The sequence below is a fragment of the Anas acuta genome, chromosome 15, assembly GCF_963932015.1.
Source record: "Anas acuta chromosome 15, bAnaAcu1.1, whole genome shotgun sequence".
In the NCBI taxonomy this organism is placed as follows: Eukaryota; Metazoa; Chordata; class Aves; order Anseriformes; family Anatidae; genus Anas; species Anas acuta.
This window is the reverse complement of record NC_088993.1, coordinates 16,951,073-16,963,130: the sequence shown is the minus strand read 5'-3', so window position 1 is coordinate 16,963,130 and position 12,058 is coordinate 16,951,073. Positions and strand designations below refer to the sequence as shown.

Here is a 12,058-nt window from a genome sequence, read left to right as displayed (position 1 = left end):
TTCAAACTGCTTCAGTGGTTTACAGGCAGCTGTTCCAGTGACCTCAAAATCATTTTAATGTGTTGGGAAAAACCACCCTGTCTCTGCCAGCCCAGAGTTATGTACAGAGGCGAGGCCGGCCCTGCTCCCAGAGGGCAGAAAGTGCCACAGAGGCCCTGCTGCTGGGGCTGGCCACCGGGGCTCAGCGTGCCCCACACCTCAGAAAATCAATGGCATGAAGAGAAGATGTGGCATGGCGCACATGCAGGAAAGCGGTGTGCTCCTGGGGCTGCTGCATAGGGAATTGTCCTGACCTCTGGGGGCTACTCCGCTTTTCTGGGGGCTTTGGAAAAGACTCCCCCACCCTTCGGGGCCTCTGCTCCCCCTTTCTGAAGTGTCTTGCCCAGCTCATCCGTCCAGGCTAGGACAGGCGTATTTTGGGCAACACAAAGCACAACAAGACCAAGACACTGTCTGAATCTTTTAGATGGTGGGATAGAACAAATCGTGACCATTTCCAAACAGGTAAATGGTTTCCACTCTTCAGGGAGTGGCTGGGATGCACGAGGCAAGATCCCCACGGAAATCCCTGCTTCTAAACTTGTCCTCTTTCTCTGAGGCTCCTCTCTCCAACTTCTGCTGTGTGCAGTGTGTTTTATACAATCATTCTTCATGCTGTGCTAGCTTTTGTCCCTCGCTACTGTGCCGATAAAGTGCAGCAGCTATCTCTGGTGTGCACGTCAACTGCGCTCCTATTTCACTTCCTATTGCTGCAAGTAAGCTAACAGATAGAGCGAGGCAGGCAACAACAGGAAAGGACATCGGGGCTCGAACATTTTCCCCCATCAAATGGGCAAAAAGTGTTTGGAAATGCACTTCCCAGAGCATTCATTCAGTTGTGATGAGTTCTGTGTTTATTGTTCCCCCCAGACCTCAGTGACAGGGAGCAGAAAGAGAAGCAGGCAAACACGTGCCGGAGACGTACCCATGGTTTGGTTTTACACAAGTTTAATTAAGGGTGGTACAAAACGAGGGCTTGCCTCGTGCTTCCCGTAGCCACACTGACTCCTTAAGCTCTGCCTCCAACACAAAAAAGCAATTTGTTTTTTTACCCAGGGGTAGGTACACAGACACGGTGACCTTGAGGAAACAAGACGTGGGGCCTTCGCCTTCAGAACCAGTTGGAGTCAGCCCCATCCATCCGGCTAAGGGCTGACTCCACAGAGGGAAGAGCAGCAGTGGGTTTTCAAGGGCACACGACTGAACATAACCAGTTTTTGAAAGCTCCCCGAGCTACCTGCCGTAAGCTGAAGGACTGTGAGCAGTGCTGGTGCCGCCCTGTGAGCAGAACGTTACTTGCAAAACTCTCCAAGCAGACTGAGGCCAATGCATCCTGCTCCACAGCTCCTGATCCTGGGACTGGGACCTGACCACGGGGAATCCAGCAAGGGGTGAGATGAGTTAACGCCAGTTCTTCCAGCAGGGCTGATCAGGTGTTGTCTGCAGGGGAGAGCAGCAGTGGGACACCCCGATTTTGCAAACAAAACAACCCCTTGGCCACAGCTACTACTTAACAACTCCAAAGCCAAATACTGATGTGAAACCACCCAGCTCTCAGAGCTGCTTCGGTGACGTATTTATAGCAAAGCTGCCTCAGAACAACACCGCAACGAGCTGGCAGCAGGCATTCAGCACGGCCCAAGGGGCACAAGCAGCCTTCACCCACAGTTTACAGCCCATCAACCCCAGCACTTCCACACGGCCTGATGCCTTTTATACAGGCGGAGGTGGTGGAAGAGCTTGCCCTTTACATCGCTTGAATGGCGTGCTTGAAGCAGTGCTTTTGCTGTACAGTCACTTACTTGTTGCTCTGAAATGCTTTGCTGGGCATTCATTAGGGTTTGGCTAATCCTGCTCTCAGCCATTAGGCTCTAGAAAACAGGACGGTCGGGGGAATTATTTTTGAGAGGTACTGAGAAATTCATAGCATGCAGTAACGGAGAATGGGCTTCCTGATTAGCAATACCTTAAAACGCCATTACTAAGAAAGCTACTTCGTGCCCTCCACCCTAAGAGGGCCAAAAATATCTGGAAGTTCCTTTATTAGGTGGCTACACATCCCTGTCTGAAATGCAGCCATTTCTCAGGTGGGATTCAGCAGCTACCAGGCAAGGATAAATACAAGATAAGTACACCATAAAAAAAAAAAATGCAGAAAAAATTATTAACTGAAGTCACCAGGGGAAGATTTGGAAGGTGGAATTCAATTAATTAAGACAGCGTTTGTTTAGAACAGAAGAGTTAATATCTCAGCACTTGCATAAAAAACGAACTGAACGAAACCCCTACCGGGTTTCAAAATGCTTTCTAGTGGTGTAACTGCAAGCGCGATGTCTTATCTGCTAACCTTATTCTTTGCTTCTTCTCTAAGTATTTCATAGCAAACCAGTAATCGAACCTGTTGCAGCAGCCGGGCTGAACTCTAGGTGAAGGTGCACAAACACCTCAAAAAGTGCTAGACAAGAGGGGAATCAGACCCCTGGCTGTTTTCCAAACTGACCTCCTTAGCCCCACAACAAGGAGTCACATCGTGTAGAGCCTGACCAAAACGTTGACTTTGGTGCTTGTCATCTGCTACCAGCCACGAAGGCATGGTAACGAGAGCAGCGCTGACAGCTACAAGGACACGGGGCAGCCTCTGAGCAGCTCCAGCCATGCTCTGCCACGCACAGCTTCTGCAGCTCACATCCAAGATCCGTCCAGATCTGCTTCCGAAGGAGCCCCCCCGGCTCAGCCATCCCGTTATCGTTTCCCCTCGTGTTGCACAACGCTGCCAGATTCACAGTGCAAGTTCTGGGGGAAAAAAAAAAGGGTCCTGATGTTTGCACAGCAAACGTGGTATTTGTAGTACTGTATTGAAAATGAGGAACACCTCGTTTCTTAGCTGAGCACGGCAAATATCAAACGGGCCCTTGGATTCTAAAGAAAGACGTAACCTGACACAGAGGAGATTTGAGAGACAGATTAAGATGAGAGATTTTTATTATAATGAGCAATCGTGGGCCCAGGACTGTGCAGTGCAAACACAATAAGATGGCCTCCCTGACAGAGATTGTCATCTAAATAAAAAACACAGGAAAAGGCTGGTGAATGGTGGACCTGCTATTTTTATCCCCATTTTGCAGAAGTGGAAGTGCAGCTACAGAAGATGAAGCGACTTACCTAGAGCCTAGCACGAAGCCTACGGTCAATGAAGAACTGAACCTCCGAGTCTCCAGCCTTGTGTTCTAGCCATATGGGCCTCACCTCATCTATCTTGCACGGGGCGTTATCTTTTACCCCCTGTAAGAATCATCACACGAAGCACAGCCACAGCACCCACTTTTTCACACTCCTGGTAGCTGGACGCCAGTGATAGGGGAAGCAGGGAAAGCTTGGCTTTGCCTGACCGAATTTGGTGTTTGAAAGGAAAGTCCCCTAGCATCAGGACTTGAGTTTAGAGGTAAAGCTTGGTGTTCTGGATAAAACAGAACCCTCTTTTTTTTCCAGAAAGCCTTTAGAGCACATAACAACTGCATCAAACAATCTTGATCCTCCTGACTAAAATTTTCATGACTGCTGTCTGTTTGCCCTTACCCGTGTTTGCTCTGTGCAAAGCTCCAGTGGTGCTTAGGCTGTAAGTGCCTTGGCACTCTGCTCTCCTCTGGTTTTGTAGCTAGAGCAGTTCACACCGAAGGCAAGTACTGTCCCTGTGTTACACAAACAGTGCTCTGTGTAAGAAAGTGACTGTTACAAAATTATCAGATAAAGCTCCTTCACCATTTCCAATCCGTTAACTGCTTGTTTGAAAAGCCAAGATTTATCCAAATACAACCAGTTACGGGCTGAAGAGCAGGTAGGAAGCAAGCTGGAAATAGCATCCAGGCAGCTTTATTATACTGCCAAGTGCAGGCTTTAGCTGCTGGCAAAAAAGTAACGTGTCTCTCATCTGTGCAATTACAGAAGTACTGCACGCAGACACTGGTTTGAAAAGTAACTGAAGGCACCAAAAGCTCCTCATGCAACCACAAAAGGACTGGAGCAGCTCGCTGTTTTAAAGAAGTGCAAGAAATAAATGGTAAAACCAAATAAATACAAGCTTTATTGCCCTCTACTGTTTACTTGGTTAAGATGCAAAGCAAATTTTCTCTATAACCAACAGATCTGGGAAGAACACTGCGGTAACAGACAACAGAAACCAAGAAGCTAGAGGGTACGTGATATTTGGGAGGGAAAACCTGAGACCGGGAGGAAACTTCTACATTGGGAGTGCTCTAGAGGAAACACAACAACCTGCACTAGCACAGAGCACAGGAACAGAGGGCACCTTTCAGCAGCAAGGTCACAGGAGCAAAACTCAGTAGGTCTGAGTGCCAGGGACACTGCCTAGACCGTGCCAGCTGCTGTGAGCCCAGGGTAACTTCCAGGGCTGATCAGCTAACCTCCAGCACACACAGACAGGATTGGCACACGTCAAAGGGAACAGAAAGTTTCAAAGCGTGGCAGACAAATATTAGTGCTGTTTGCTTGTCTTTGCTTCTGGAGACATTAATTACAAAAATGAAGAACTGACGGCAATGCCAGACACCGGAGTGTCAGGACAGATGAGGGTGCTGAGTGCCATTTATCCTCAGTTGGTAAGAGCCATCCTTTGTCGCAGAGTTGTGTGGCCTGCAGTGTTTTCTGACTTGTAGCAGACTACACTGCATCCCAACTACCACCAGCTCCCAGCTGTGAATTAATCGTGGATTGCTGCAGACACCTGAGCCGGCTCTGTGTGGGCTGGCGAGGAAGCAGCAGTGTTCACACACCCCTCCCTGCAGGACGTGCCAACCCAGGTCAGTGCTCCAGCTGAACACAGCACTCACCCTTCCCTCTGACAGTCCTGTCTCCCTACCTGATGGCTTGCCTGTGTGCTGGTAGCTGTGGTTTTGCTTAACTTGCTTGATTTCCATTCTCTTATTAGCCTACGAAATCAAGAGCTGACTTCACACAACCTTATTGGCGGTTTCTACTGACGTGCTTCCTCCTGACTGCAGAGAACACCGAGCAGCTCCTCTCCATCGCTCAGACAAAAAGCCTGAACAGCCATTCCAGGAATGGAAAAAAAAATAAAATAACCTGCTAGGAAGGGGAAAACCAAACAAACCCACTACCCTCTCCAAGCCTGAAAAACTCCAACAGGAAGAAATACCACACACGACCTGTAACAGGCTGGAGACACATGCAAGCAAAGCCACTCCTGAGGATCTTACTGTAAACAGGAGACTGTATACACCCGACACACTGCAAAGAACAGCTAATCCCTGGCAAAATGTTAAAGGCACAGTGCTGCTTCCGCCAACATCTGCACTTGCCACTTACTCAAGCAGCTCTGCCTCCCATTCATGAAGAAAATTCCCTCGTGGCTCCCTGCTCTTTGCTTTTAGGAAAGAAAAAAAAAAGTCAGCTCTGAATGGAACCCAGTTTGTGAAATCAGTAAGTCCTCTGACAAGCTGAAAGGTTAGCCAGGTGCCTAGTACACAGAGCTCTTGAGTAAGGTCTGAGAAGCTCCTCAAGCAGCACCTGCTCCCGACTGTGCTTATTTTGTGAGGGTTCCTGGTTAGCAGCTTCCCCTTTCTGGCCGTGCATGGCTGTGCAGTGACTATGCAGCTAACAAGCATCGCCCTCCAGTGGGTGACACCCCCAACTGCCATCTTGCTCAGATTCAGCAAGATCTGATCTACTCCCAACCATAACGCTACCTTCAGTGCTGTTTCTTAGAAGCGTAGCACAGAAAATCCCCCCCAAGCCCCCAAACTCTGACCAGACGGACAGGGACCTGGTCTACATCGCTGCTGTTCTGCAGCTTCATGTTCTGAAGAGAACTGCAGCAATTCAGCAGCACAAGGGAAAAGAACTGGTTGCAGCCCCACCTTGTCTGATCAATACTCACAGAAAATCACACAACCTGGGCTGAGCTCAGTAAGATATCGGCATGCAGAAGGTTGGCCAGGCCAGCGCACCACGATGGCTTTTCATAAGGCCTCGTGCAGTAGGGAAGCCAGGAACAAACTCAGTTGCTTTATTATTTTCACATAAACAGGAAACATGATTTTAATACAGATATATTTTTTTAAAACTAGATTTAATTAAGTGCATTTAGGAGAGAATTCATGATTTTCCCCTTCTTTTTATGTACACAAATACAAATATCTTCAATAGAAATTCCATATATAAGATTAAAACTTTAATTATGTTATAAATGAGCAGCAAAAAAAATATAAATCCTTTCTTGGACAGTCAAATCCACAGAGATAATATGCACAAAAAACACGTCAAAGCTCTTCTGCAAAACCATAAACAGGAGAAAACAGAGAACTCAAGCATGTATTTTACCTAATAGACACTTAGAGTTACAAATGGCCCTAGAAACATCCTGGTAGCCACAGCTTGTGGCCTCATTGTGAGCAAGCATTTGCTACAGATGCTGTTGGTTTAAAGCTCTTCCTCTACCTCTGCACCACTGCCAGGACAGCAAAACAGTAAATGCTGGCAGAAGGGGACTTTCCTTCTGCACAGGCCTACCACCTCCTTGAACAATACAAGGGATAAAAATTTGGTGTTGCCACAGCTACTATCCCTGATTTTGAGAGGGATACATGATTTATTTCCTCTCCACACTCAAAATGTGGACAGATGCTCGGTGGAAGGCTGCCATCCTCCTGCCCGTCACCAGCTGCTGGCCTGCACACAGCAGCAGCAGTCCTGGGACTTGCCAGCAGACCACGTGTGCTTGCATGAACAAGTGCAACTCTCTAACCTGGCCCATTTTCAGTACTAAGATGAAATAGGACAAAACAGGTGCTTTACCAGCCTCCACTGAAGCAAATTTATTAAGAAATCTCATAACCTGCTCCCATGAGCAATGAAATTGTTGAGGGCAGATTAGAAAGGAACAGAAAAATGATCCTTTAGCACAACCAAGTCCAGCAGAAAATGCTTGTCCACATCCATTGGCAATTTAGGCCAAGCCTGACAAAAGGGGCTACAGCCTTTTTGTTGGTCCTCACCACGCTAGTGGATACCTACATGCATCATTTTGGGAACTGAGTTCATTACTGAAAAAACAAAAACTAGGGGCTGGAATTTGTTTGTTCTAAGAAGAACGTCACCATGCTAATCGGGAATTTTTCTGAGCGCTTTTAATAATCTATATAATACCTTGAAGTAAGAAGTCAGATTACTCACTTCATGAAACACTTCTCAGTTTTGTTTGGTTTGTGTTTAGGAACGTTATTAAATAAAATTTGCTAGAATAACCAGTCCATAAAGCGTGTCATACTCTTTTAACAGGTCCAACCTGAAAAGATTTGAACATGCCATAAATCTTCCAAATATATTTCCAAAGTTCTGATTGCTTTTCTAAACACTAAGGAGCCCCACCTACAGAGGTTTGAAGATCAAAGTTCTCAGCTACTGACCGTCATCACCCTCATACTGTTATAAAAGTACCACTTCCATCTAACTCCCACTCTATCAGCAAAAGTAAATTTACAAACATTCTGCAGTGCATCAAACAAGGAAGCTTACTAAAACACACCAGAAAAGCTCAGTACAGAAGGAAAAAGCCTCTTATTGTCATGGTTTGTGCAAACTCCTGCAAGCTTTCACTGCCAGAAATGCAATAAGGGCACAATATTGCTATCCTTTTTCAGAATTTGAAAGTATTTAGACTTTTTCTACATATAAACTGTCTCTTTAAAGAGACATGCATTTATACACGTTGCGGTGTAAATCATTTACGTTGCTATTGCACTTTCATCTGAAATTCACACTTACGTATCAGTAACACTGACACAATATAGCTGACCTAGGGCAAACACCAGTGACATGGATTCTGGCCAGTATCTATAGAGGGCATCTACCTTAGGGACTCCTTCCAGTCTTCTGTGCAATAAATACTATCTAAAGCTGATATTACAGCGCTAAGTAGGACTCAAAAACTGCAAGGGGTGTTGTAAAGTCCTTTTGTTCTAGGGTGACTTTTAGCCAGGTAAAAACCCCAGAATGTCAAACAAGTCAGCAAATCCCAATCAAAAATTTCAAAACACAAATGACAACTCAGAAATACCATATGCTAAACAAAACTGAATATGCTGCATTACAGATATCAGTCTCAGACCGTTGCAGCTATTTTCACAACTGACAACAGTTCTTAATAAAGATGAAGAATTATCTGCTTTAATAGTAAGAAGCAGTAAGAAGCGCAGTAGGCCTTCTTCTCATACTATATCTGGATTCAAAGAAAATGAGCAATCAATTTAAAACATTTGAATTTCACCCAGCTGATACTTCCTTCCATTCATGATTTTTTTTGCTCTTGTTATAGTTCACTTTTCTATAACGTCATCTTTCATAAGCTGAAACACAGAAATCAAATGAGAAATGAAGGTTCCATGACTTTAGCTCTCACACGTACCTACTTTCAGAGATTTTAAACTGGAGATGCCTGAAAGAGCAATCAGGGGGTACAGACTTGGCACAAAACACACTATGAATTTGCCCTATCAGAACAGAAGTTAAAATGACAACGAAAAAGTTTTCTAAAACATCAGGGTAGTACTTGCAGACAAACATAAAATGTCACAAGGCAGTCCTCTACAACAGTGTGCAGGAAGAGGAATTCTAGTCACAGAAACAAGCAAATGCCCCTAAAATAAGGAAATGTTGCAATGAAAAAGTCTTCACAAGTTTGTCAGTAACTTAACTTCACAGGTTTCTGGCAATTCCTGTGCCGAATGTAAGGCCTCAGTCCCTCAGATGATGCATTTGATACGACCATTTATCGAAATGCTATTAGGATAAGATTTTCAAGTCGACTTTCAGAATTGTTTTCACCTTTATTTTCACAAAACAGATCAGTCACACACACAGGCGCACCAACACACGCATTTCCTCGCACATCTCCCTGTAGTGACTCAACAGCAGAGCGAATTGGTCTGTTAGATTTCAGAGCAGTCTCCATGGATTAATCACAACTACCGTCTTTCCAACCATCTCTCCAGCGCTCATCCACACGAGAGCAGTCAAATTCCGATTTCCCCAGTTTCCTGTTCACTTCATTATGAAGAAGACACAACCACTGGGAGAAGTTATTTCTGTTGCTCGTATCAGGCTGATTTGTTCGCAACCTGCAAAGAGGGAAGAGGAAACAAATGTTACTGCTTTAGTCACCAATTTCAATACCCAAAAAAGACACGTAGCACACAGACAGCCAGTCTCCTGCTGAACCTTTTTTGCCATGTGATGCTTGCTAAGTCACTAACTAGGTTTCAAACGTTTTTGCCGGTTCATCACAAAAAAAATGAAATTTTTGATAAATATGTTGACAGTAACAGGAGTAGAAAACTTTACCAAACATCACAGCTTATCTCAGTCTTTGCTTCTGCTGCTGTGGTTGCCAGTAAAGGGGCTCTTCTGAGATAAAAGAACACGTGCCTACTGAAACCTGAATTATTCAAAGTCACAGTATAATTCCACGACTGAGGGCAAGTCCAGTTTGAACCAGAAAGGCAATAAAACGACCTCAGGGAGGCCTTGGAGGCAGCATACAACCTAACAGCACTAGAAAAGGTATTTGTTTTCTGAATAACCGTCTCTTTGATCTATAGTGGAAAAAAACAGTTCAGGTACCTATAAACCCCAACAGCAGGAAGAGCTGTAGATATGCAAATACTTGCTGCAAGCCAGCACTTCAGGCCCCTTCACCAGCTACCGGGAAAAAAAAAAAAAATCAAAGAGGGAACTGACCTTTCCCTCAGATCCTCGGCACAGTGCTCGCAGGGGTAAAACTTGGAGAAGAGGTTGATGAAGTCTCTCATCTCCTTCTGCTGGGTGCTGGTGGGGCGGTCGGGGTAGTAGGCTGCCATGGTGTGCAGGAAGGCCCAGGTGTTTCGGCCCAGCTGCTCGCTGTCCAGGGGACAATCTGGGGGTGGCTCCTTCTCCTCCACCACAACCTGCTGTGGGAGAAAATCCCAGGATCACAGAATGGCCGAGGTTGGATAGGACCTCTGAAGATCATGTAGTCCAACTGCCTGCCGAGCACAGCACATTGTGCAGGACGGCATCCAGGCGGGTTCTGAAGACCTCCAGAGAAGGAGACTCCACAACCTCTCTGGGCACCTGTCCCAGTGCTCTGTCACCCTCCCAGCACAGAAGTGCCCCCTCTTATTGAGCCAGAACCTCCTGTGCTTCAGTTCATGCCCGTTGCCTTATCCTGTCACTAGGCACAACCAAGAAGAGCCCAGCTCCATCCTCTTGGCAGCCTCCCATTACACATTAATGAGGTCTCCCCTCACTCTTCTCCTTTCCAGGCTACCCATACCCCGCTCTCTCAGCCTGCCCTCACTCACCAGGCGCCCCAGCCCCTCACTATTTCATTAGCCCAATGTTTCAGCCCTAAGCGAGGGCTGTGAGGGGACATCAGCCCCTTTAACACCCCAGCACAGGGACAGCGGCCGAGCTGGGGCAGCCCCTGCCCCGTTCCCTCCCCCAGGAGGGGGGGCACGAACCCTGCCCGCGGCCCAGCACCCCCGGGGCTGTGAGGGGAGGCCCCGGCCCCGCTGCCTCACCCCTGCGCCCGGCGCCGCCCGCTTCCTCTGCTCTCGGAGCCAGCTTTTGAAGTCCGTGCAGGCCCGGCACGGCTTCTTGGACGGCTCCTCCGCCCCGGAGCCCGCGGCACCGGCAGGGACGGGGAAGGGGAAGGGGAAGGGGCCGCCCTCAGCGCCCGGGAACCCCGCGGCCCCGCGGCCCGGCCGGCCCTCGCTGGGCGCCGCCATCTTGGCGCCGCGGTGCACCCTGGGCCGGGGGCGGCCTCCGCTGGAGGCCGAGGTTGTGGGGGGGGGGGGCGGGATAATAAAATATTTTGGGGATGGGGGGGGCAGTCTGTATATACATTTACGTGTTATTCACCATATAGACCGAAGCCTGTCTGAATACATATTTACAGCTTATTCACCCTACATACCCAGTGCAGTCTGTATACATATTTAGAGGTTATTCCCCATACAGACCAAGGCCCGTCTGTGTGCATATTTACAGTTAATTCACTGTATAGACCCAGGCCTGTCTGTATATGAATTTTCATCTTATTCACCCTAAAAACCAAGGCCAGTCTGTATACATATTTATAGGTTATTCGCCATATAGACCAAGGCCAGTCTGTATACATATTTACAGCTTATTTGCCCTACAGACCAAGGCCAGTCTGAACACATATTTACAGGTTATTCACCCTACAGACCAAGGCAAATGCTCAGTTTCCACAGTCAAGCCCTTCATCTAGCTACTGCTATGCCAGGCAGGCAGAGCTGAGCCACTGCAGTGCTGTGATGCTGTGCCTCAGCCAGAGCCTGCTCCACATACCACACTGAGTGTCCCCCACAGCACCTCGGGGGCTGCAGCAGCTCTTGGGGGTCCCAAAATATCTGGGGGGCCACAGCAGCTGTGCCAATGCCTGTACGCAGCACGTGGGCTCAGCCAGGACACCCAGTGACATGGGGCACTCTTCTATATGGCGGTTGTGGTGGCACCTCAGTGCTGTCCCATGACACAGCCGGCACCCCAAGCTAGAGGACAAACTACTGTTTGACCCAGCTTAACCTGTGCACCTGCAGCAGGATGCACCCGTAACCGATTTTATGTTTTTTAGAAACCGTCATGTGCTCATGTCCCGGTAAAACTATACCAAGGAGGGATTTGCCCAGACTGTTTGCACATTATGCAAGGGCAGAGCGTGCCAAGGACATTTCCCCCAGCTCTCCTGTGCTCAGTGGATGTTCAGCAGCTTTCCTTTAATTCCTGTTCTGGTGAGCCATGGGGGTTGCAAGCACACTGCTGCTGCGATCCAGCTCAGGTCCGACCCTGGGTGGTGGTCCTGCACAGCACCAGCTTCAGAGCTGTCTGCTGCCCCTTGGAAAGGCAAAATAGCTTGCAGACAGTTAATTTGTGGGTGCCACTGCCAAAAGTGTGTCCTCTGGCCAGACTCCGAGCCAGAGCA

General features: G+C 47.7%; 1 protein-coding gene across 2 annotated transcripts; it reads right to left on the bottom strand.

Moving 5' to 3' along the window:
* Positions 1-6,671: 6,671 nt before the first annotated feature.
* GFER (growth factor, augmenter of liver regeneration) lies at positions 6,672-10,873 on the bottom strand. 2 transcript variants are annotated; one of them, XM_068699252.1, is made up of 3 exons: positions 10,632-10,873; positions 9,811-10,016; positions 6,672-9,191 (listed from the first exon to the last, which is right to left on the bottom strand). In XM_068699252.1, exons 1-3 carry the CDS (start codon positions 10,836-10,838, stop codon positions 9,029-9,031), a joined length of 576 nt encoding a protein of 191 aa, XP_068555353.1. In that variant the 5' UTR covers positions 10,839-10,873; the 3' UTR covers positions 6,672-9,028. The 2 variants fall into 2 exon arrangements, with proteins under 2 accessions (XP_068555353.1, XP_068555352.1); XM_068699251.1 differs by having other exon boundaries at positions 9,811-10,019; positions 10,632-10,872.
* Positions 10,874-12,058: the final 1,185 nt, after the last annotated feature.

Coding starts and splice junctions, on each gene's coding strand:
- GFER (XM_068699251.1), bottom strand. CDS start 10,838: ATGGCGGCGCCCAGCGAGGGCCGGCCGGGCCGCGGGGCCGCGGGGTTC. Junction 10,020..10,631: donor GGGCGGCGCCGGGCGCAGGG/GTGAGGCAGCGG, acceptor TTTCTCCCACAG/CAGGTTGTGGTGGAGGAGAA. Junction 9,192..9,810: donor GCCGAGGATCTGAGGGAAAG/GTCAGTTCCCTC, acceptor CCCTCTTTGCAG/GTTGCGAACAAATCAGCCTG.